Raw genomic sequence first — 25,876 nt, forward strand, 5'->3', positions numbered from 1 at the left:
AGGATTAGACACCTGAACTGGCTTGGGATGTAGTATAGCAGTGAGATTACCCCTAATTAATGGGATGTAACCAAGCTGGCTCTACAGACAGCTGAATCGAGCGTGTCCGCACTGTATTTTTAGCAGGGGAGGCAGTCAGGATGGATCTGTGGGAGCCAGCTTGGGTACAAGCAACAATGCCCGTAATATTTATACTTCCTCTATCTGGCTATCTAGCTGCCTCTATGCCCTCGGCAATGGATAATGGAGAGCTTACTGTTTATCAGTGCTATATTTGTCATAGGTTTGCATGGTTTCCCACATAGTCCTTTTACCCAAAAGGTCTTAACTATGTGGTCTTTTGACTTTGTATCCGTGTTTTGCCCTCGTGTCAGCCATTTATCCCTCAGAATGCTAAGCTAAATTTATTTTTGGACCAAATTCTTTTTCACTTTTGGGGAGAGAAAGTGATGGGGAGAAGGAAGGAGGAGTTATTTTGCATATATCAATCTGTGCTTTGGTCATGGCTGTGTAGTTAACACTGAAATAGGAGCTTAGCTGGCTCAATGCAGTTCTAATGAAATATGGAATATATCACCTCTGATATATCACCTGTGAGCTGGCAGTAGAACATGTGCCATCCTTCTGCTTTTTTGGCGGCCTAAGGGCAAGAAGTTATGGTCCTTGTTTCTATTTTCCTAAAGATAAGAGTGTTGAAAACCTGCCTTTCTCATCCAAGAGGGGCTTAGTCTCCATGCCACTAACCTGAAGCCTTTCACTGGTGGAAGAACTAGCACTGGTATTAGTTTAAAAGGAAAATAAAGGTAGAGTTGGAGTTTGTGATTTAAAAACAAAACAAAACAAAACAACTCCGATGTCATTCTAGTTGTCCTCCTGTGTGATTTGTTTTCTTAAAAATAAATAAATAAATAAGACATCTCTGCTTCACGCTCCCTTAAGATCAAGGAGTTTGAAGTCATTTGCAATGAAAAAGGACCCAACCCTACCCCAAACTTGGCAGTTTGCCCTTCTGTTTATTTCTGGAGTCTCTCCCTGGAGGTCTTATCTGCAGGAGATTGCAACACTGTGGCAGAATGACATCCATCTTTCCTTACGCTCCTGACCCAGGTCGTTGCCTTTATCAAGGGGGATATCTCCACATTGGTAGGGATTTCTAGAGCTGCTCATGTTTGGGCATATTTCACAGCGCTACCTTTGTTTCTGGGGCTCGGAGCTCTGCAGAGTGAACGGGATTTGACATGGTTCTCCCGAGCGCTCTTCTGAGCTGATATGTATTGGCTGAATTCAGGCTATCTCTAAGGACTGCTTTTGTCTCACTGTAACATGTACTTCTGACCTGTTCCCCTGCTCCTTTCCTGTCATATACATGTGCTAAGAGATTGCAGGGTAAACTGTCATATCTGCAAAAGGATTGGGATGTTTCAAAATGCAGTGTTGCGGCATCTGCGAGTGGAGTACTAGCAAGCAATGTACAGGTCCTAGTAAAGTCCCTAAGAGGGGAAGATACGCTCAGGATTAGGAGTCAAAAAGCCATCCATGCTAAGGCAGACAGGGGAGGTGACTCGGCTGGGAACTGTGAGGGTAGGACCTGTCTCGAAATTCTGTCTTTCTGGGTTTAAGCGCTTGTTTGCATCTATTAACCTGAAAACAGCCGCCTTGAACAGCTTGTTCAACATCAGTGTTTTCTCGCTTTGGAAGAACGGTGTTCCTGTCATTTAAAGAGACAGCAGTGGTCATGTTTGATCTCTGCGTAGTCAGACCTGGAGAAACTTAGGCCTTTCTCAGTCTGAAGGGTTATTCCAGGAAACCAGAACGCTCTAATACTTGCCCTAAAAATAGTTATCCTGAACCCTTATCTCCTTTTCCAGCCATGCGTGGGCATGGCTGGCATTGCTTCTGTGCGCTGTGTGGTGATGCTCGTGTACGAAGTGGGCTGTGAGTGTCCTTTCCAGGTGTGGTTCTCGGGGGGTTGTACACGTGCTTTGCACCAGCCCTGGCTGGGAGCCATAGTCCAGGCTACTCGGCTCGGCTGAGACAGTGGCACAGTTCAGGTTGGTCTAGGTTGCTGCTGATCCAGTTTACTGGCAGAGTTAGCTATTAATGGCTCGTATAGCATCTGACCAGTTATGTTTTGCAGTTTTTCTTGTGGAGTGATTTCTGGTGCTTTTTCAAAAACTGTGCTTTATCATTGTTTCCTGACCCACCACCTGATTTCAGAGTATTCTGTGATTCTCAGTCGAGCTGGAGTAGTCCCTTTGATTCTGTGTAGCTTATTTATTCTCGGTCCTGAGCACTTTCCAAAGAAAATGTAATATAATTAAAAAGCCGTCTTTTCCATTAAAAGCTGGAAAATACTCGGTGAGTTCTAACCATTGTTTCCCATATCACTGATGGGGAAACTCGAAGCACCGAAATGTGAAAGGTCCTGCCTAGTGCTATAACTTCAGCCTGATTCTGTGCCTAGCAGTAGATGGGGTAACAGCAAGTCCAACTCCCGTCTACAAATAAATAACTAAAGGTACAAATGAGCCTGAATTTCTTGAAGGAGTAAAAAGAAAGCACAACTGTGATTTTTGTGTAACTCTATTAAGAGCATTTTGGTGCTTTCCGTGGAGGGGAAGAATCCGTTTCAAAAGCATACTTCTTTTATGTCCTAGCATAATGTGGTAAGCAATGACCCAACAAGAATCCGATTCATATTATGAATAGTGGAAACAAAACAAAATTTGTTATGCTGGCAGGTTACACTTGCTCATCTAATCCACAGCCTAATCCAGCCTCATTAGTAAAGGACCAGAACGCTGACTTCTGTCATAGCTCTTGCGAAGGAAATACATTGCAAGGAAGCTTTCTTTACTTGCCTGTGAATTTCTAAACCATTTAATACATTGACTTTCTGTTCAGTAGGACCATACTGGCTGGTGTTACTTGGATGAAAAATTAGCCAGAGATGACGATGGTTGTCAGCAGCAGTTCTGCTTTTGTCTGTGGAACAAATGCAGGATAATTAGTTATTAGTATTTTCATATTAAAAGCAGAATGTGGAACTAGCGTTTGAGTGCTTCAGTATTACTTTCCAACACATGCTTCGTTTCCATAAGTATTTTTAGCCTTTGCGTGTGGGGGGAGGTCAGACTGGGTGGTTAGTGGGTCAGATAACATACTTCAGAACTCCCAGTAGGAACCATGAGAAAAACCATTTTAGAAATCACGTGCTTCACATATAAAAATGTAGCTTGCCTTTTTTGTAGAAACTTGAAAATCCATTAGCCAGCACGCTAAGAGTATTTCCCCTTCCTCGTCCATCATAGATAAATATACCTGCAGCTGGTAGAACGGATATTCCCCAGGGAGAACTTAACCTTGCCAGCGAAACTCGCGTTTCTCAACCAGGGTCTTGAATGCGTGGATTTGCAAGGGCCGTCCTGGTGATCCCCTTATACAGGATTCTGCATGACTGATTTCTCATAACACAGATTTCCAGAGGCTGAAGGGAGAAGGAAAGACGTCTTTTCAAGCATAAAACAATTATTACATTTTAGAAGATGAATGTTGTTTTTGAACTAATAAATAGTATAAGTGATCTTGATTCTTTTGAGTATAAAAATTCTGTTAGCATCATTGTCGTTTGCAAATATCGGTAAAGTCACCTCTAAAAATCCTTTGAAGGCAAGCCTTTCACCTTTATGGACACAGGGACCAAGTCTCAGAAAGAAGAAATGATTACTCACAGTTGCTTGTACTTTTTCTGCATGCAATTTATGTATGCAGTTTGTAACCGTAGCAGTTGAAAAGCGAGCACCTCAAATGGAACAGTGTCCGAATGCTGCCAGAGCGGGTGGCTTGTCTTTCTCTGCTTTTGTTTTTTAAAGCAATAACTGCATTTATGCTGCCTTAACTAAGCCAAGAGTTCAGAGTTGTGCCACACTAAAATTGCTTTCTGAATTGTTGTGTGGTAGTTCAAAACCTGCAACTAGGCCTGCCTTTTCCAATGCATTAATCACTTCATGAGGCAGATCTTAGGTTTTCATCCTCCGCTTGGAGAAGGTGAAGGTGTTTACAGTAAGGAGCAGCATCCACATTCTTTACATCATGTTACAGCTATCTGAAACGCTTTTTCGTAGATTTTCTTTTTAGATCAAAATGAAGGTGACCTTTTTCATGAATGGACAAAAATGGAATGTTTTCATTTCCAATGGGCTCTAAGCCAAGTAAATATTAGTCGATCCAAACTAGTTTTGAAATTAAATTATTCTTATTTGTTGGAGCATTCCAGAGAATTGCTTTGATCTATCTGTACTTTCACCGAGGGGATATTGGCAGACTAGCCTTCCATTTCTAGCCATCAGGATGAAAGAGGGGTTATAATAACCACCTTGTGTGGCAGTGATACTGAACAGATGACATATTTTGGATAATATTAAATGAATAAAGGTAAACATACTTCAATTAAAACGTTTTTGGAGGCTGAGTTGCAATAGTGCTGTTGAAAACTCTTCTATGTGGGTTGAAGGAATTTGGCTGCGTTTGCAACTAATTTTCTTAGACTCCGAAAATATTTGAGAGAGAGGTTTCTTCTGTACGTTATTTCCTTTTCAAATAGATACATTGTTTCAACAGAACTTTTTTACTTTTTAAATTAAAATTGGCAGTGGACAGCAAAGTTGTTAATGACTGGGGAGTAAAGCTGTGCACTGAAGGAGCAATACCCTTCTTATTTACTGCTTTGTTGTAGTTCCTTTCGTTCTGGGATCTCAGATCACTTCATGCAGTGAGTTGCACCACGCGTGGTACAGACAAGAGCTAGCTCGGGAGATACCTGTAAATAAACTGAAACGTATAGTAATTAAATAAGTAGTACCTTCTTTGTCTTGCTAATGATGTATAAAGACAGCATCAAATTTTACCTTAAAAAAAATCACGCTCAACTGTCATAGTAAGGATTCACTCCTTTGGGTGCTGGTGAACTGTCTCTCCATTAAGAGCTATGAAGATGTAGCTGAAGAGCCTTTGAGATAGGTATCGGCTGGTGATAATTTGCATTTCCCTGAGACTTAAACATGTAGTAAACTGAATAGAGCTAACCTGTAAAATACGAACAGAATAATTTTGGTTGTAGGCGACTGCTAGACGTCATCTGGTCTAACTAACCCCACAAAACAGGCCCATCCTCAAAATTAGACTGGTTGCTCAGAGCCTTATGGTCATGTTACCTGTATTGGAAGTTCAGCTGTGTTTTTAAGCCCTAGTTTAGAAAGATCTCAAGTTATGTGGAAGCTCTGGTGTGGAGGGTGCTTACATGTGCTTACACAGGCAGCACATTGTATTATCGTTTTTATTCTGCTTTTTTGTGTTTAGTAGAGTCATATATACATTAACTTTTGCAACAGTACTGAAAATTAAGTTGTTTTTCCATGAAATCAAGCGTTATACTGGCAAGGGACTAGTCCACGTGTGCAGACAGATGTCTTCTCAAATGTATGCTGCAGACTTACTTCCACAGGAATCGGACTACCTGTACTTAAATTCTGAGTTAAAAAAAAAAAGAAAGGATTCCTTTAACTGATACTACTTTAAACAATCAGCTCTGCTGATGCACAGTCTTAAATGTCATCTGCATTTTAAATCGGTTTAAGTATTTTGTATGTTGATGCCTTAAGGGAGGAATAGTTCGAACAAAAACAGATAAAAAAGAATCAAAGCACAAAGGTTTGTAAGTTAAAACTTAGCTTTGCTTTTTGAACATCCGCTCAAAACTGGTTCCATTTACTTGGAATTTAATATTTAGTTTTCAGCTCAGCATGTGAACTGGTCATACTTGAATTTAAAGCTTGATTTTTTTTTTTCTTTTTTTGCACCTGTTTTTATTTTAGCACTGAGTGTACACAATATATACTTTTGCTACATAGTTCCTTTATCCGCAGCTGGAAGTCTGGTCTAATAGTATGTGACAACTTTCTTAAACTTATATTTGTATCTGTGCAGTCTGTGGAAATGTAAAATAGACTCTCTGCTTCATTTTTCTCTTTTTAATTGATGGCGCTTTTTTTTTTTGTATTATAAGACTGATTTTTTTTTTTTTAAAGACTGAAGGCTGGGTGTGTACTGTGCTGAAAAACCTTATTTCTATCAAAAACCGTAGTCCGTGCAACTCTATCCCTGGCAAGTGGTACCAGACAGACCAGATCAAATTTCTCATGTAAAAGTTAGTCGTGGCTGGCATGCTCTCTGCTGTGTTCCCTTCTGAATTTTTGGACAGGATTGCACATGTTAAAGTAGCATTAGTTTTCTGTGTGAGGGGCGTCTGCAAGACAGATGGGCTGAACTGGGGTCCTGGAGTGCTGGAAGACTTCCTTAAAGCCAAGGGCACCAGAAGGGAGCTCAGTCCCCCCAAAAGTGGTGGGTGGGAGACATGTGGGGCAGCCAAAGTCCAGCTGCCTCCGGCCTGGCAGAAGGTCATCCCTTGGCTGCTGGGAGCGTGCTGAGGTTCCAAGCAGGGGGATGGGGCAAGTGAAAGAGGGGGAGAACAAGACGTGAACTCAAAGATGGGAACTGTGCTGAAATGAAGGATTCTATGGAGAACAGGGGGAGGCTTGAAATGGAGCGTGGGAAAGGATGCTAGCATGGCATTAGTGTGTGGAGGACTTGGAAGTCCTAAGATTTCTCTTCAATAGCTGCATTTGACAAAGTGAGAGAATAAACTGAGGACGATCTTAAGGAGCAGGTTTTAAATGAAATGACATGGTTATTTTATTGGATTTGCAAATCAGAATTACATAATCCACCAAAAAAAAAAAAAGATTTCCAGATTTTTAGCATTAACCATGTGCTCAGTGGAGTGGTGGCAGGGAGTTGATGAATGCAGCTGCAGTACAAAACTGGGACATCCAACTGGTTTTGATCTTGATAGAAAAGGAGCAGAAGAAGGTCACTTCACATAGTCTGTTGTTCTCAGTGTCTTGTAGCTTATGTAATTCTTCTTCAGGCAGATAAATGATGGGTAGCAAGAGCAAATGAACATCTTCCCTTAGTGCAGCTGTACCTGCAAAGCATCTTCCTTGCCTTCCCCCTGAGAGGTCTAAGTTGGGGGATGCTGCTGTACGTGCAGGTGTATGGATTGCTGCTGTGTTTACTGTACGAAGTCCTGGGTTACCTGTGATAACCCTGTGTCTACTATGCACCTCCTTCTTGCTCACCACTGTTCTAAATCCCTAAGATATTGTAATAAAGCTTCCTAAAACTAAGTATGAGTGTTCAGCCAACAGAAGATAAATGGCAGATTTCTCTTCTCACAGGCAGGTGTTTAAAAGCTACTGGTTTTGATCTGTACGAGGCTTTTCATCGAGGTATGATCTTCCAGAGCACTAAGTGAGAAGAGCTGCTGCTGCTCGTGCAGCGAGGATGTGAACGTGTTTGCGTTGTGATGGTTTGGGAAACCATAGTTGCACTCTAATGCTGAGCGTAATACTGTACGTGCATGTGAGTGCATAGCTCTCAAGGTGAAAGGGAAGTCAAATTTCAATTCTAGTAGAAGGTAGCCTATTTATCTCATATGCAGGTCTAAACAGTATGAATTTACAGTAGTGTTGCCCTTGGCGATTTTTGGAGTTGTCAGTCCCTATAGCACATAGCTCTGTTGCCTGGTGTTGCAGTCTGCTGATGTCCTAGTTGTCCACGTTTTTTCTCTTGGAAGCTGAAGAAAATCTCAGTGGAGATGAACCTTTCTTGACTTTGTGGGTTTGGAGATTGAGGATGAGAGATGTGTTCAGTAATTAAATTAGGTGCACTTAAACTATGAACTTAATAGTTAGCTTGGCAGAGGAAAAGGTGAATGTTCAAACAAGAAGTTAATAAGGAGTTGGCTTGTTCAAATGGCTGAAGACGGAAACAATTTTAGGTTGCTTATCCCTGCTCTATTGTGTTAGCTATATATACGTGGGGGGTATATATATGTGTGTGTGTATATAAAATTATGTATGGATGCGTGTTCATGTGTTCAGTGAAATGTTAGGCGCTATCATGATTTCACCACATTAAGTTGTTGTTTTAAATTTGTCCTTGCGACTTCCAGGTATCTCTTCCCAGAGCTGTGCTCATCATACTTCCTAGATGGTGCGCTGGCTATAATGCTTCACATATAATCTGGCTAAGAAGGGTGCTGATGAGGACTTGCATGTCTGAAGATGAGAATGCGCCCCAAGTCATGTGAAAGGAGTGTATGAATAGGAAGCAGGAACCTTGGAGGCAGAGAAGTTTTGTTTTATATAATGCAGTTCTTGCAAATGTAAGCTAACCTTTTGTTATTGTCCTTTTTCCTAGGGTGACTGTGTTATTACAGTGCAGCTGACTGAGGAAGATAAAGTTGAAGATGATGTAGTTTTTTACTTGGTGTTTACTGGCTCAACTGTCCAACACTGCACAAGCACTAGAAAGATTAATCCGGAGAGTTTGGAGACAATTGCTCCTGGTAAACTCTTACTTTTCTTTGCAAAACAGTGTAGTAACGTATAAAATACGGTTAATCCAAGTAGACTTAAATGTAGTGCTGCTTTGGTCATTTTTTTTCTCATTTGCACATCCACTGAGAAAAGAACGTGCCGTTGGGATGACTGCTTTTGCCTTTTAAAAGTCCCTCACTTGATTTTGCCAGAATTATATGACTATGAAATAACAATTATTTAATATGTATGTATCGAATTCTATGGTAGAAAATAAAAAGTTATATTTGCACACAGTAAAAAGCTTCTAAATACAAGCTAAATAACAGAAGACATGTTTGCAAGGTTAGAGATGCTGCTGTTCAAGCGATGTCCAGCCTGGTAAGTTCTATGTCTTTAACTTGAGGAGAAGTTCGTTATTATAGCACTGTTGAAATACAGCCTCTTTGCCCCTTAACCGTGTCATGCAGTTCAGAGAAGTAATAGAGTTTCTGAAACTCTTGCAGAAGAAATAACGTGTGCTATTTAGTGACTTCCCCCTAGCAAAGAGAGTTCAGACAGGCTGATTTTTCACGTTAAAGCCCACCACTCTTTTTAAGGCTTTGTGCAGTTAGCAAAACAAAAGGGAAGAAAATCTACACAGCATTTTCCTTTGGTGACTTCAGGACCGTGGGAATGAACATGTTCCAGACTGCGTTCCTTACCATTAACCTTTCATTCTGACTTGTTGCTATGCAGCACATTGATACTAGTGTGAGAAAAATGTCTGACACTTTCACTATATACAGTATAGCTTATGTGGTTGAGTGTATTTCTTGTTTTTTTTTTTTTTAATCTGTTTCTGGTAGCTATTGTTTTATGAGAGATGTGTGTTAAATACAATTTGGGCTGAAGAACTTGCTAATGAAATATGGTGCTTCCTCCCAGTGATTAGTGGCTGAAAGTTGGCCATCTTATTTGCTCACTTCCGTCTCTTTTATGCTGTTAGGGTTGTTAAAATTACTTGGGAAGAGAAGTCTTTTCACAGTTCCTGATTACTGGAACCCAGCACAATCAATTAAAGTAGTGATTTTTTTTTCTCCCAGAAGACAGGGTGAGCTGGTAACTCTTAGCCTGCTTTTGTGTCATGCGCGCGGGGCACACAGCAACTCTGACAGCATCGGCTGCGATGACTTCATCTCCCTTGCGGGACCTGAATGACTGAACTGCCAAGAAAGGAACTGAAAAGCTTCTGTGTTCCCTCTCAGCCTGTTAAGGAACTGGCGCACTTCATGGGATTTCCGTGCAAGAGTAATGCTTTCCTACCATCGCTTAGCCTAACATCCTCTGCGCAGCGCTGGGCGCCCCTCGGGCAGAGACATGGGCTGTGACGCCTGGACCCGCTGTGGTGGGGGGGGTGAGCCTGGCTTTATCTGTCCTGCTGATCCCAAGCAAACCTAGGTCACTAGGGTGGGCTCCCTCTGTCTCTCCTTGCCAATATGGGTTGCAATCAGGTGTCTGACTCCGCTTCCCATTCAAAGGGAAAGCAGATAATGACCCTCTGTTGTTCCTTTGTTTTTAATGGGTGTTTTATTTTGATTCATGACTTTGTCGAGTGAGATGCTACACAGAGATTGCTCCTGTCCCAAAATGCAGCTTATATCAGGGACAGATTTAACAGGACCTCAAGGAAACGTCCCATTCTTGACAGTCAGCTAGTACTGTCCAGAGCTGCAATATAAGGGAAGGGGTTGCATCTACTTTATGTGTGTTTTAAAACAACCGTTTTGGTCGCACCATCTTCTGTGTTCGTACTTCATTTTGGAGATACTATGTCAGGAAAAAAAAGAATTTGATGGTGAAGGGGGCTGTGGGATGAAGCAAGTGGAAGAAAACAATTGTTTTATCATGCTATTCGATGAGACAGATGTGTTTGCCCAGTGCTATTTCAGCACTAACTCTTCCGATTTTAATAAGAGCATGACTTCTTTCAACTCGGCTCTTCCTCCTCCTCCTCCTTCCTGAACTCTACAGCGCATCTGTAATCATGTGTTTACATTGTACATTCAGCCAATTGCCTTGGAAATGGCTGTGGTGACTCACAGCTAGTGTTATTTGACCTCACTGCAGGATTAGCCATGAACAAGAGACAGTGTGTGGGAGACCAGCCCTTGTTTAAACATCCTAGCCTGGGCAATTAGCAAGTACTGTGTAGTTACAGAAGTGAAGTAAACTGTGCAAACAGCTTTTAGTTGAAAGCCTGTCCTTCCTTTACAGCTTTGAGCAGCTTTCCTTTACTCTGCAAAGCAAGACATGTTGCACATCCCTAGGAGCACGCCAGCTTCTCCAGGGGCAGCCACTGTCAGGTAGATAAAGGAGCGGCCGGCCGGTTGACTAAAGAGCGTGCCAGAGACCCTCAGCCAGCCTGCCTTAAACCTCAGATACTTCCCTTACAGGCTCTCGTCTTTACCCAAGTCTTCAAAGTTTCCTATGGTCCCCAGCAGACTTCATCCGAAGTCCATCTTGGGTGCTGGGGCTGAAAGGAGAACTTTAGTTCTGTTAAAACTAGTGCAAAAATAGAAACTGATTTTTTTTTTCTTGACTTTGTCAGTAGATATCCAAACGTACTGGCCATGTGTGGAGGTGTAAGAAACAGAAAGAGAAATGAATTGATCAAATTTACTACCAAAATTAAGTAGAATGTTTTAGCAAAGCTTTCAAAGGAGATTGTGTTGTTATGATTAAAAAATAAAAGTAATGTGGTTGTAGGCAAGAAATTAAAGAAAATGAAATGGAAATATAAACTGTCAGGATACCTCTTACATTCTCATTATATATGAAAATTCTATATATCCTGAAAGATTTTCTCTAAAGGAGAAAGGTTCTTGTTCAAAAGGAAACTTTTATTTCTGTACATAGTAAAAGAAAAGAAAGGACTTTTGATTGTAAATTTATGGGAGCAGCTTTTCCTTAGAGAAAATTTTAAATTAGAATACTAGATTTTGCATTTTGTTTTGTAATTGGCTTGCATCCTATATCAGACTGTAACTCCTAGGCTGATGGTTTGCCCTGGCAATGCTACCTGTGGAATGATGCTGTGAAGTCTCTTACCGTTAATGTACTAATAATAGATTACACATATTTGTAAGAAGAAGAAAAATTGGGTTTCATTTTCCCATTGCTTATGTCGTGATTTTATAAAAGAGATAGCTAAAAAAGCTCCCAGGGGCTTGGTAGAAAGCAAGCTGAACCTGAGCCACTGCTGTGTCCTGGCAGCAAAGAAGGCTAGCAGCATTCTGGGCTGTATGAGCGGGAGCGTAGCCAGGGGATCAAGGGGGGGGCGACTGTCCCCTTTCTAGACTACACACGTTAGAGCACATCTAGAATATTGCATCCAGTTCTGGGCGTCTTTCTTAGAGCAGCAGAGATGCTGGTAACCAGAGTGAGTTCAGTGGTGGACCATCATAACAGTCGGGGCTGGAGGACTTGCTGTGGAGAAGAGACCAAGGGACCCATGCTTGGGCAGCTTGTAGCAGGGATGGCTTCGGGGCACCCCACAGTAGCCCCCGGGCCCCAGGAAGGTCCGGGAGGAGACACAACCAGGCTCTTCATGGTGGTGCCTGATGGGAGGACATGGGATAAGGGGCATGAATTGGAAGGAGAGAGATTTAGACTGGATATCGGGAAAAGCTGGTCCGTGAGGAGGATAGTCAAGCAGCGGAGCAAGTACCCATAGAAGCTGTGCAGTCTCCATCCTTGGAGGTTTTCAAGACCCTACTGGATGAAGCCATGAGCAACCTGGTCTGATCTCATAGCTGGCCCTGCTTTGAGCAGGATGAAAGATCTCCTCAGGTCCCTTCCGACCTGAATAAGCCTCCGAGTCTGTAACTGTGCTGTGTGGCAGAGCTAGCAGTTCTTCAAAAGCTGGAGATGTTTTCATATATATGTATGTAGGTATATTTGTGTACGTATGCATATGTGTATGTATATGAATATACGCATGGAATTCTACAGCAAAACTTGAGATAAACTCGAGGTGCTAGGTTGGTGAGGGGTTTTTAATTTAGTTGCGGGTTAAGTTCCTATCAAATGCACCTGATTAGCAATGGGAATGCAAGATTTGACATTGTTTATAATTAATATTGGGGATGGAAGGTTGAGTTAATGGAAAGATGCAACTTTGAAATGATCACATCAGTCTGAAGGAGAAGTCATAAGACTTGGGGAAACTGATAGGAGTTGGTTTGTGTGAGTGGTGCTCATAGCTGACAGAATGGCACCTGCCCCTCACGTGAGGGTGGCAAGTTAACCCTGGGTCCAGTGTTATTTCCTTTGCTTACTGCTGAGATGATTAATAAAGATTTATATTTCTTCAAGCTCTGGTTTTGAGAGGCTTGAGAAAGCTCACCGTTTTTTCTGCAGCTTGAATCGGCTCCATATCCATTTCGGATATATTATACCCTTTTATTAGAAACCATAGTGGCAGAGACAGGATGTCCTAGTATCCTAAAAAACACAGACTCTAGCAAAGGCTAATCAGTTTTTTAAGAGGAACATTTAGTATTTGATGCAGTAATTTAGGAATATGTCTGTTTCTTAAAGCCAGTATATGATGATTTCTTGTGCTCCACACTAAATTGTGACTTGGAGCAAACCAGTGCAACTCAGACAGTTGTCATTATTACTTAACAGTATTAAAATCAAGCTGCTAATGATGATCATCTTGTTCCTTCCGGAGATATCTTCTCATCTGCACCCTTTTGAAACCTTGTTACTGTGGACACGTAGACTGATCATCACTGCTGGATTTTGCTGTAACAGGTCAAGATGTTGGAGGCTGAGGATTTGTAATATCTTAACTCTAACATATGTCATTAGAGCAATACACATTTCCCTCCATAGGACTACTGAAAAAATAACGTGCACCATAGTGCATTCATCCTATGTTTTATTTGACATTTTTTTCTTGACCAATTTGGGTTTCGTCTCTTCTGGCAGTTCTTCCTGCAGTTCCCTGCTTGTGCGTTTTCCCACGTGCTTTGTACGCTTGCTGGTCTGAGACTTGTAACCATTGCACTTGTTCTTCTAGAATTGTAGCAGTAAACAATCTGATTTTTTTTCTTCTTCTACTTTTTTATATTCCAAGATGGTGCAAAACACATTAGAACTCTCATATGATTCATTTCCTTAAGACTTTAGATCTGAAATTTTTTGTCTACTAGGGGTGGAGATGTGAAGCCATAAGTATTTTTGACATGCGTTCAAAAATACAAGGGAATAGGAATCAAAGAAAAAAATGGCCGGTGTAGTAACAATGCCACTTTGCCCGCTGTGCCCAGCAGCCTTTGGCTGTCAGTCACATTGCCTCTTCTGTCGGGCATCTGGACTACTTTACTTTCTGGAGTCTCGGTCCTGTGCCTCGTGGCTACTCAAATGAAGCGGAATTACAGCCTGAGTGGATGTCAGCAAATGCAGGCTGCCTTGAGCCTTGTCTATGCAGATTTCAAGTGAAAGGAGGAAGCCCTGGGGGCAGATACTCTGCCAGATGCCCTTTCTGTTTTTAAAAAGGGGGAAGGATGAAGGCCAAGAGTATCTCTTGTTGCTGAGCGAAGCAACAGAAAGCAATAGCCAGCCAAGGCAAGTTATGGATCCTGGGTAGCAAAGTATCCATTAAGAACCCTTTACGCTAATTGAAGTTTACTTACAGATTTACAGCTGCATGTAGTATCAAGCTTGAGGTGAAAACATCCTGAATTCTGATAACCAGGTGTGTATGTACAAAAGAGAGTCTTTTGGCCAGGAAAAGATTGTAAAAATGACATGAAGAAAACCCGCTAACTACAGATGCAGTAAGACTGTATGGTGTACTGCTGGGGAGAGGGAGGCAGGGATGGGACCCAGGAGACTCTCGGGATGTGGGATGTGTCCTGGTTTGCTGCCTTGTTTGTGTAATAGCGCCATTTACCAGCTGCTAGTAGAAGAGGTTGAGAAGAGCCCAGCAGAGGTTGTTAATCCTTTACTAGGGGATTAGGTGGGTGCTGTTAGAACTCTCCTGTTGGTGTAGGGAAATAACAGCGGATCTAGTGATCTTTTCAGCCAAAGCAGAGATTCAGAATGATTCAGAAATCATTCGAGAGACAAAATACTTGTATTTTGAACTTTATACTTACTCTGAAGGATGGGGTGGTGTAGTTGCACTGTCCTACTCTTGACTGTATTATAAATTTAAGGGGAATAATTTCCACTTTAAAAACAAGATTCTTGCTTGAGCCGCTCTGTCATAACTGAAACGTCAAAAGAAGCAACTGAGTCACAAGAATTAGGCAATCGGTGATATTTTATATGATTTCAATAACTCTTTTGCCAGCCTGAGTACAAGTCAAGTTGCGTAATCCAATTAAGCGTTCTGCTTGCCACAGTGTGAAGGTGCTAAACATTTATTTTGTCATTGCTTTACTTCATTATTAAGATGCATCAATTTTGAAATGAACTGCTTTAAATTTTCCATAATTTGAGGTATTTTCCTTGACACTGGAGGCACTTAGTGGTAGGGCAGAACAGTTTCAAATTGTGCCTCATCAGACACGTCACTCCCCATCTTTAGGCCCATCTGTGTGGCAGGTGGAGCTGCAGCTGTAGTGGATATCTCACCACACTGGGTACCATTAGTTCCAAAAAACTGTGGCAGCTGGAGTTCTGGTATCAAGAAAATGCCACAGGTCTAAGTAGAGAAGGATGTAGAGAGAGAAAAATCACCTCCGCTGCTGTGGCTGAACTGTTGTGGCTACTGAAATTACACAGTTTGGGACCAGCATGGATGTGTGCGCTTATGTCGCAGTTACTCTTCCCAGTTAATGTTAATCGTAAGCTGAGCTTTTCATCAAGTCCTCATTGCTGCAGTAGCTGAGAGTGCCATAATCTTCAATGTATTTTTCTTCCCAGCATCTCTGCAGAGTAGGGAGGGTGGCTGAGGCGTTGCATGGCTAAGCAGCGAGCCCGTGGTGGTAAAGAAAGGCAACGGCAGAGCAGGGAAGTGAAACTTCATTGCAAGGCAGCAGCCTCCTTGCTTGCCTGTCTGCCTCTGTTAATTTAGCAGCTCTTCCCCTGGTGCAAAAAAAAATTCAACCTCGAATCAAGATCTGGCAAACAAAGCAACAAAAAAAGGAACAACCTCGTCCTTGTTCGTATGAGTCAAAAGCAGTAACCGCAATGTGCAGTGGGCAGTGCAGAAATCTCAGGCTCAGAAAGCTTGGAGACAGATTTGGGGAGGACTTGATCAGCCGTGTTTTGAGGAGCTGAGAGAAGAAAGCTTGCAGGGCAAGCTTGCGTGTGTAGGCGCCTTTATTTGTGTGCTGCATATAATGCAAGTGTGTATTACTGCCAAGGTGTAATGGTCATATTCTTGAGCACAAATTTTAGGTTGTGTTTAAAGAATGACATGTAGCATGCAGGAAGCACAGAAGAGCTCAGTGGACCAAAACAGGGAGAGACTGTCTGTCTAGACTGTCTAAATCCAGTGCTGCAGTAGCTAATAACCAACCAAGTGAGGGATAAAAATGTCATGTCCGCCTAGTCACTGAAACAATAACTAAGGGTACTTTTGTGAGATATAGTTACCTTTCTGTGTAATTTGCAATTTGTTGTATCACTCTGAGCTTTTTCTGTGTGATTCCTAGATCACTTTTTCTCGTTTGTTGATCTCAAAAGGTGCAGGATTCTTGTATGGGTTTCAAAGAGGAGGAGAAGAAAAATTAGAGGCACAAAGAGGGCTTAAGAGACTGACTGTCTGCTGGTTGCCAGCGGTTTCCAGAGTTGAAACACTCCTGTTTACTCCAGATGCCTTGACTCACAGTGATTTTTCTGTCCATAGCTCAGCAGAGGTGAAACAGGTTCTGTCTTTTTTTTTTTTAATTCATGTAGTTCTTCAGATTTTTTCTATTTTGTTTGTACTGGTTAAAAGGATAGACTGAAATGCTGGGAAATATCTTCATTTAAAACTTCTTTTATTTTAGTGTGAAATTCTTTACATGTGTTCATGCTTTATTCTGTTCTACCATCAGCTATGTTTTCCCCTAGGAAACAACTTTTCATAGAAGAAGCTCTGTTTCATAAAATAACATCTTTGTACTGGTAGACCAAAAGGGTAAACAAGTTGCATAACAAATGACCACTTGGCAATACCAAGTGGATTGTGGATTTGTTTTAAAATACTCTTAATTATGAAACAAACAAAAAAAAAACCTAAAATAGAATAAAGCAACGTAGCCAAGAAGACTTTTTACAGTCCATCCTCTTTGTTATACTTAATTGCTCTAGGCATTATAATTAAAAAGGAAATGATGCCAGTTCTAGATGACATCAGTCACAGGAAAAAGTGATTGAATCTGTACTGAAGTTATTTCTGATGTAATATGTAGGGTCTTATATTTCTATAAATTTTTAAGACATGTGCAGCATGAAGGGACTTAAAAAGCTTTCTACACTCTCTATATTAATACTTGAGGGTTTAAAATGAAAAGCAAAGTCTTCAGTCTATGGCTGGTCCATGCCTATGTATTTCATAAGGTTTCCTGTGTTGCAAGAATGAATACAATAGTTGTGTGAAGTGCTTGCACACTTCAAATACAGGCTCTAATTTTTACAACTAGAATTGTGCACTTCTGAAACAGAAAAAAGCTCTTTTATCTAATCCCGTCACTTCCCTGTGTACAAGCCACCAGATGGCAACAGCTCTTGGATACAAAGCCGAGATGCTGCGTGAAATTCATGACATTATTCCCTGTCTTTCCCCTCCTGCTTAAAGCTCTTTAAAAGACCTGTTTAAACTCAGCCCTGTCATGGTAACTCAAAGGATGCAATTAGCCCAGGAGTCCTTAGTCACCTCCTAGGCAAACCTAAACATGTGCTTCCAGTCGGGCTTTAAATAGCTGCTCAGGCTTGGGGCCCATTGTTTGAAAACTTAAATGTGAATTCTGAAAATAGGAGGTTTGGACAGGATTTCCACTTTTAGAGGAGTAGGAAATGAAATCATGCTTTAGTAAAGATCTGTTTAGGGGCGACAATGTTTTGTCTCCATGTGTGCCTTGTTTAATGATAAAAAGTCTGTTAAGAATTATGCTGCCACCCTTTTAAACATACCCCAGATCAAAGGCATAGGCGTGAGTTAGATGGCCCAGTTTAAAACTGTAAGTTACCTTGTCGATTAATTCCCAACAGCTGCAGAATCTCCACCTTTTTTTTCTGCTCCTTGTTTTCCAACATTATCATGTTGAGAAGTCAGTGCTATCACAGTGATGCATCTCATCTCTTCAGGGATAAGTACACAGAACAAGGGTTTCAACTCTTTCTTTTCTTTCTTTCTTTCTTTCTTCTATATTGCCCAAAGCAAGTTTCAGTAAGTGGCCCAGTAAGGAATTCTTTGGTTGAAGAGCAGTCTTATTTTAAACAAATTTTAAAATGTGGTTTTATGTGAAGATGAGAAATCGAAGAAGCTTTACCTTGTTGGAGGCAATCACTGCACCCTTCTCTGCATAGACTGAAATAGTTTTATAATTTCTGTGTTTTTCCTCCAGTATGTTGGCACATCTCAAAACAGCCCCAAGTAGTGAATTGTTTCCAAACCAAATTAAAACTGACTAAGGAACAGATGGAGTAATGGAGTGAAATGCAACTCAGGAGGAACTAAGTGGTGGGTTATTTCACTTTTATCACAGTTAGGCCAGCATATAAATGGCCTAACTTCATACTGTGGCAAAAAACTGCCTGAATAAGAGAAGCCCAGCTCTACACATGAAAAAGTTTTTTCGGGGCAGCAAAACAGCATGGAAGCCAGCACACACAGTCTGAGAAGCCAGCAAGCAGCAATGGTAGAAAGACTGTAATGTGTGGCAGAGCAGTTGAATTTTCATTGGATTGTTTTTGGATGATAATAGTGTGGTGATGTTCAATGTTTTATCACTTGCTTTTAATTGCTATTTTGGCCAAAAACTTCTGGAGAAGCATGAAAGCAGTCAGGAGGGGCGTCATCTAGCATTGCAAACCTGATTGTGCTCTAAAGCAAAGAGCGTTTGCCTTGCCTTCTCGCGGTGCACTCGTGTGTGATTTATTCAGTCACATGTGTTTTCAGCCTTCTAAAATGCATGTCTTTATAAATAGACTCTAAGTAGACAGATCATTCTTCCTGACACACCTAGTTTTTCCACCTTTTTAATGAGTCAGAGACATTTTTTTTTTCCACTTCTAGGCTGGGAAAGGTGTACAAGGGAGTACAGTAATTGATCGAATGCCCTGATGCTTGCAAAGCTGCAAAAACTGTACGGTGAATGCCGGAGAAATGTTGCGCATCAAAACTGCCTGTTTTGGCAAAGTGCGTGGTTTGGTACTTAACCTGTGTAGGAGAAAGCCCTACTATCTACCAGCTGGAGCAGAAAAGAGATGATTAAGAGTAATGGTGTCTATGCTAGCTCTGCCCTGAGCTCTTTGTGTTCTTGCGCAGGTTACTTAGCCTCATAAAAACAGATTTGGGCTTGTTTTACAGATGATAACCACTTATCTCCTGAGAATGCCAGAAAGCTTAGCTCACTCTCTCTAAAGCTATTTAACATGCTCCGGAAAAGGGCTGCTGAAGTTCAGATATTAGTCCAGGGGAAGGAAGCAAGGGTCTTTGGTGTGGAGAGAAGTGTTGCCCCGCTGACGGTTCCTTCAGAAGGGTGTATGTGTGCATTCATGTATTTGAGACTTGTTTGCTTACATCGTTCCTGTAGCTATTTCAAAGCAGGGGGCAGAGACCTCTTGAGCAATCTTTTAGTATTTGCTGCGCTTGTTACTTAATTGCTCCTCTTTCTTTTGAACTCTTTGCCAAAGTCAGAACCTGTCCCAGCCTCTTACCCCCCGAGTCTGACATCTTGTCAGATGTAGGGAAGGAGAACATCAAAGCGTTTTGAGGGGTTGCCCTTTAGAAGAACATTCCCCTGGGTTTAGCAGGATGCTTGTTTGATCCTATTAGATGTAAATGAATTATCAGCTCTGTCACTTCTCTTTCAAGGCTCTGTTAGGTATTTGTGGGAGTCTCAAGAAAACCATCGCTGGCTACAGATCAGGACGTGTTTGCCACCTCCCACTGCATCGCACTGTCCGCTCCTGAAGTTGTGCTCACCTTTGGTGCAGGAAGCCTGGTGTTTCTCACGGGCACAAGGAGACGTTGATCAGCATGGTTCCTCCTTGTCTGATGTACTAGTTGAAGGAGTTCACATTTCCTGACTGAGATTTCTCTTGTTGTTGTCTCGAGTGAGGAGCCTTTACCGTCACATAGATAGAGGAATCATTTGGCCTCGTGGTACCAAGAAAGAGGTGACTGCCCTGCACTCTTCTGTAACTGCTTGTGGGCTGGGTTGCCTGCAGCTTGAATCCTGGAAGTTAACGGACTTTCTGGCAGAGTTGCAGCATCCTCGGTTGCTTTGCAGATGGGATTCTTATGGGAATAGGGAGCAGAGAGTTTCAATCAAAGGCTTGGTTTTTTCTCATTCTATTATAAGGAGTCTTTTATTATGATTTTTTTAACTCCTCATTGTAACCAATTTGCACTGCTCTGCAAGAGGGAGAGCCAGTTTTGCAGCACTTGGTTCAGTGTTCATACGCTAGCACAATATTCTTTACAGACTACGTACGTCTTACTGTTTTTGTGGAGTTTTAAAACAAAATTTGACAGCCTTATCAGATCCCTATCCTGATATCCTTGAGGAGGTGTGCAAAGCAAGAAGGTGTAGGAGTAGGGATACACACTGCTGAACTGCATTAAAGGGAAATTCCCCCGAAGCTGTGCCCTCTCCCCACTTCTCCCTTGAAGAATAGAGACTTTTACTGTGAGGACAGATCGAGTTTTTGAGTAGATTTCATCTAGGGCACAGAGATCTCTGCCTCCACCAGTTCTATCAGTGGTATTGTGCTCAGCTCGTACAATAAGCGCAACACTCCCAAGTTCTCACTTCCTTAGAAACTGTATCCCATGCTTTACTCCTAGTAAGGGTTAGCCACAACTTCCAAAAGCAGTAGAAATTGGTCTTTCTACCCTTCTTTTTAGTTGTAGCATTAGCTCTTGTACATCTGTTCCTTCAGCATTCATGTCATCCCCTAATAAATGCCTAATTTTGGAAGGAAGTTTTCTCACTTTTCAACTGCAGAGCCTTCTAGTTGCTTTGAGCTGGTGCAGAGACATCCTTGTTTGGTTTTGTCCTGCCCTTCTACGCTTGCCTTTGATACTTTTCCGGTTGCATTTGCTTTCCTTCGGAAGCAGTACAGCGTAGTCTGACAATCTTGGTGCTGCTTGCAGGATCCTAATAGCAGTTGTGACTTTTCAATTAGCTCCAGAATCGTCTGTTTCAGCAGACAAAACCTGTATAAAATGCCAAAAGCATTAGAACAGATTTGGAGGGTTTGCTGAATGACCATGAAGATTAGGGACGTCTTTTCCTTTTGTAAGTAAAAACCGCAGCAAGGGCCCCAGCACAAGAAGGAAACTTTCCCACTGACCACAAATAGGGGCTTAAATTGAATTTTCAAGCCTTTAAAAATAAATCGTCATTTCGTATTTAATTAAGTAGGGTTTCCTGAATGTAGTAGTATACTGAGGTCATGGGCAGAAAGAAGCTTTTCCAGTAATTAGCGAGGGGTCCACGCTGTTCTGGCTAAGACAGCAATGACATCAGCCTAACTCTGGAACCAGAAACCGCACTGAGCGGCAAGCTTGAAACACAAACCTTATTATCGAAGGGGCATGGCTGACAATTACAGGGGCTGGGCATACTGGACACATAGTATATTTTTCCTTTTAAAATTGCAGAAAGGTGTTGCTGATTTTTTTTTTTAATTATTATTTTACCTGATTAGTGTCTGTGTCTATGAAACTGCTGCCACGCTAGAGTGCCCTTCTTCTGGCCTCCCCTGCTCAAAATAAATAAGCTTAAAGTTATCAAACTGTGAGAATAGCCTTCTTGTTTTGTAAGTAAGGAAAGTGGCAATTTCCGTGATTTTATTCAATGGAAGAAACTTTCTTTTAGTTTGTCATGTGAAACCAGATACAAACGGCAGGTGCAGCAGTGAGCGTGAGATGGGACTGCACGCGCAGGGCACGTCTGAACAGATTACGTTCCCATAGCAATTACTGTTTTTTAGTTCTTTGTTGTTAGATGAAATTGCCGTGTTTTCTGTATAAGCTGAACGTTGTGACAGCATTTGGAGTGTGTAGTTTTGTAGCGCTTGGACTCTAGGCTAGATTCTAGTGAGTTCCTGGAGTCCTGTGGGAGCTGGAAAAGAAAAGAACTGTCTGACCTTACAATCTAGGGGTTTGGACCCGACCTTCCATTCATACTTTAGAAAATCTTGAATTCCTTAATACTTGAATTTACCTATAGCTTATTGAAAATCGTCTGCTCTGATAAGGAAGGGCTTATATATTTCTTGATTTATATTAGAGTAAATAGAAAGAAGAGTTGCACATCTTCTTAAAATCCACAAAAAATATATTGTCTCTAGTAACCATGCAAGTTCCTAAGTGTGCATTTAAGTAATAATTGTGACTCAGTAATCCACGGTTATCTGATTTAACGTAAAGCGTACGCCCGTCAAAGTCAGGCATGTTTTTCTTAAGCCTGTTCAACTTCTCCCTGTTACCTCAGTGTCTTTGGTTTGGTTTTGCAGGCCATGACTGCTGTGAGACCGTGAGGGTGGCACTTTGTGCTTCTAAGGAAGGGCACCCTCTCCTGGTTGTGGCAGAAGAGAGTTTCCAGTTTGTTCAGGATGAAGCCTACGACGCAGCACAGTTTCTAGCCACCTGCGCTGGGAACCAGCAAGCACTAAACTTCACCAGATTCTTGGACCGGTCGAGACCACCCGCTGCCGACGTGGAGTTTTTGGATGAGAAGGTGGCTTTGGCATTTCGACACCTGAAGCTGCCGGCAGAATGGAACGTGCTGGGCGCGGATCAGTCCCTGAACGGTGAGATTCGCTTGGGCACGTGCGTGTGTGGGTCACACGTGGGTTTGAATATGGGTAAAAAGGCTCCTGCTTTGGAAACCTTCTGTCTTTTGAAACCTGTGTTGGCCTTTGTGCTGGGGAGTGTGACATGCTGTATGCTTGTCCCAGTAAATCTGCATCCTATTCTTTGCGCTTATCTGCCTTAAAATATATAAGGCCCTGATGTTTTTTGTGTCTTCTGTTACAAAATAGCACACGCTGTTTTAAATGGCCAATGTTTTAATGCACATCCAGAGGGTTTTTTTTGTGTATGCAATGTAATGCATGTATCAGCGTCATGCTTCTGAAATTTCTTGAAAGAAACGTGTCTGCCTGTAGAAAGGCTGATGCTTCTTTGGCTACGTTAGCCTCATTGCACAAACTTGGTGTTTTTGATAAATCTGAATTTTACAGCACAGGTGCAAATTTAGTGCAACGTGTAAAACAGATCTAATGCTTCTCAGAAGAGTTGGGCGTCTGCCTGTGAGCAGTGTTGTTGATCCGTGAGCGCCCTGAGGATTTGTCTAGGATGTCGGGGTGTACAGTCGCCCAGGAGAGCGTGGAAGTTCCCCAAAACAAGCCCAGACATTTTTTTGCAAATAAGAGGTTAAAAATGGGAAAGCCTGACTAACAGTAGCCCTTAACCACAGCAGTGAGGGTTACTGAAAGCTTATAAATGTCAAGGTTGGCCCAAAGTCTCTGGCAACTGTTGGAGCCGAAGTGCCAAGTCCTTGTGAGATGGTGTGGCATGTCCACGTACTTGGAGTTCTGCTTTTCTTGTCACCGCAGAGTTTAAGGAAGCATATCGATAGATTGTGGGGTTAATTGTAGTGTACAGAAATTGTTGCTGTTAATTTGCAGGGTGTTTTGTCACATAGTTGCACATAAGAAATGTGGTTGTGAGGCATCCATTGCCCTTTATAGGGCAGAATAGAATAAACTCTTTAAGCAGAACGAGACGTGAGTTGCGCAGTGCGGACAGGCACGCGCTTCTGTTCTCCGTGACATGGTTTTCCGCGGGATTTTTTCCTGCTTTATTTTTCACTGACTCGCTGACTACTTCTGTAAACACGAATGCAAGCGCAGGCAACCGAAGCAGCCTTAGCAGACGTTCAGAGATTTGATCATAGTTAGTGGTTTCTGGACACAGATTCAGATGCTGTCATTGTATGTTTATGAGGAATTAAACGCTTTTTCCTTTCTCTGTGTGGAAGAAACTGATTTTTTTTGCATTTTAAAAAGTTATGATAATGCAGCCATTTCTGTTCTGTTTAAATGTTGAAAGTACAGTGAAAGACTGAAAAAGCAGTCTTAGTTAATGAAAACCTTGATTGAAGCTCTCAGTTGTTCCTGGTTTTGCAGGGAGGCTAAGATGCAGTTTCTCTTTTTGACTTTGGTTACTCTTTGGAAAATCGATACTTGGGGAAATCAAGCCTGTAGGATTTACATGGATTTGTTCAGCGTAGACTTGCGTGGCTGAAAGTCATGACTCTGTGGGGCTGTGAATGCTAATAGAGCCATAGAGCGTCCTTTGCATCCTTTATTTAAAAAAAAAAAAGCTGCAGGAGGGTGAGCTCTGTAGTGCTAAGTCTTCTGGGATCTTGTGGCAAGGTGTCTGCCTGCAGACATGCATGAGTGTAAGGGAATAAATGTAACGGCATTCAATGCAACCTTCATCCAAGAATATTGGTGCTGTGTGTTCCCTTGCAGCGCGTCCTTTCACATGTAACTGAACAAAGGTGCCTTGATTTATCTGTGGTCTTCCAATCAGCTTTTTTTGGAGGCAGCTTTATCTGGTAGTTTTTTTTTTTTTTTTTTCAGTGAGCTAATTATACATAGGGAATTTGGGTGAATTTTTGTGATGGTGTCAGAAAAAAAGATTTGTATGCAAAAGTATCCCTTTGGCCAGGCAACTCTTCTTTGGCAAATTCTGTCTGCTTTACTCAAGTGAGGTGGAAGAGACGTTTCTGGCTTACGATGGAGAATGAGATTAGAAAAATCTGCTCTGGGGTAAAACGTAACATGTCTTTGCTGGGGCTTGTGAGTTAATTAGCGTGGATGAGGGAGAAAAGCGAGGCCAGTTTTGCAACTGGGAGCATATATTACGCATGTTCTGGCCGATGGCCCTCCAGTGGGACATCCTGTCCTGCATTGCATCACTACCTATGAACAGTTATTCCAATTCATATTTCACATTTAGCTAAATGTCAGTACCAGATCCTTCGAATAACCTTCTTGAAGGAGAAAACGCTGTAGAAATGAGAACAAAAGAGAATGTCAGATCCCTTCTTGAGAGACTGTAGCGCTGCCTCTAAGCTGGCATGTCTGTGTGGACTCTTGTGGGTTGGAAACAAAACACTGCTGTTCAGCGAAACGTCCAAAAGCAAGAGAGAGTGAGGGGCCTCAGCCAGCTCTTTAAGTACAGCTGCTTGGTGGGAAAGAGCTGTTCAGAGATGACCATTGCTGCGAAACGTGTTTAAAGGTTGACGCCTGTAAGGAATGAAATAGGAGCCTAGATTTAGTACAAGCAGTTAAGAAGTAGCTGCATTTCTGCAGGCAGGAGTTGAATAAAGGCCTCAAACAGCTCTGGGCTGGTTTTTAAGGAGGGGGTGGGCTCTGTTCAGGCACTTCTCCCTTCCACATCTCTTCTGTCACTTGTTTCTAAGTCTGACCAGCCTTCAGACAGGGACAGGGTCACAAATTGCAGAGAAGTTACTAAAAGTAACACCCACCACCGGCTGGCTGAGGTTTTTAAACTGGTCTTTCACGTCGGGATGCTGCCGTGGTGCAAGGCGCGTGGTTAAGGTTGTTCACGTGGAGGAAAGGGAGGTGTTTACCATCCCAGGTGCTCCTGCGTACCAGCCAACTGGACCGTCATGTCATTAATTTGTGGTTTGTATTCATACGTTACTATTCCATATACTGTTGCAGCATTTCCCCTCCCTCTTTTCTTAACAAATCAGTAGGTTTGATTTTTTTAAAAAGTAAAAGTGCAGGAGTACTGTGGACAAAAGCTATGTAAGAATTACGTATTTGCTTACGTTCGTTTGCCAAACGAAGGTCTTCATTCTTTAAGAGTCTGCCGTTGCTCAGGATTAGAGGTATGGTGCCTCCACGTAACCAAATTGTTAAGAACACGTCCTTTCAGCTGCAGGTTAGAAATACCTCTAAAATTATTTGAATTTGCCAGAGGGCATATTTGGAAACATTCTAGTGAAACGTCTTTTCTCTTTTATACATAACCGATTTCTTTAGTCATTGGACTAGAGAAGCTCATTCAGATCCAGTAATCCCAATAAGCTTAATCTATTTCACACTAGATTTTCTTTACGTTTATTCCTTAGTGATCTCTTTTGCCGTCAGCTCATTAAATTGAAAATGAAATGAGATCAACATTTCTTCCTGTGATGTCATCAGTGCATTTTCAAAAATCCAGTGTGTTCATTTGC

At 41.9% G+C, this 25,876-nt stretch overlaps 1 protein-coding gene across 10 annotated transcripts in view; it reads left to right on the top strand.

The window, feature by feature from the left end:
- AKAP13 (A-kinase anchoring protein 13) overlaps positions 1-25,876 on the top strand; it is a 237,025-nt gene that overhangs the window by 80,892 nt on the left and 130,257 nt on the right. For all 10 annotated transcript variants that reach the window (XM_068957951.1, XM_068957954.1, XM_068957945.1 and 7 more), the window contains 2 exons: positions 8,320-8,467; positions 22,113-22,409. In XM_068957951.1, the coding sequence (XP_068814052.1) occupies positions 8,320-8,467; positions 22,113-22,409 (445 nt within the window). The remainder of the gene's footprint in view (positions 1-8,319; positions 8,468-22,112; positions 22,410-25,876) is intronic.

This window comes from Struthio camelus, chromosome 12 (genome assembly GCF_040807025.1).
Source record: "Struthio camelus isolate bStrCam1 chromosome 12, bStrCam1.hap1, whole genome shotgun sequence".
NCBI classification, from domain to species: Eukaryota; Metazoa; Chordata; class Aves; order Struthioniformes; family Struthionidae; genus Struthio; species Struthio camelus.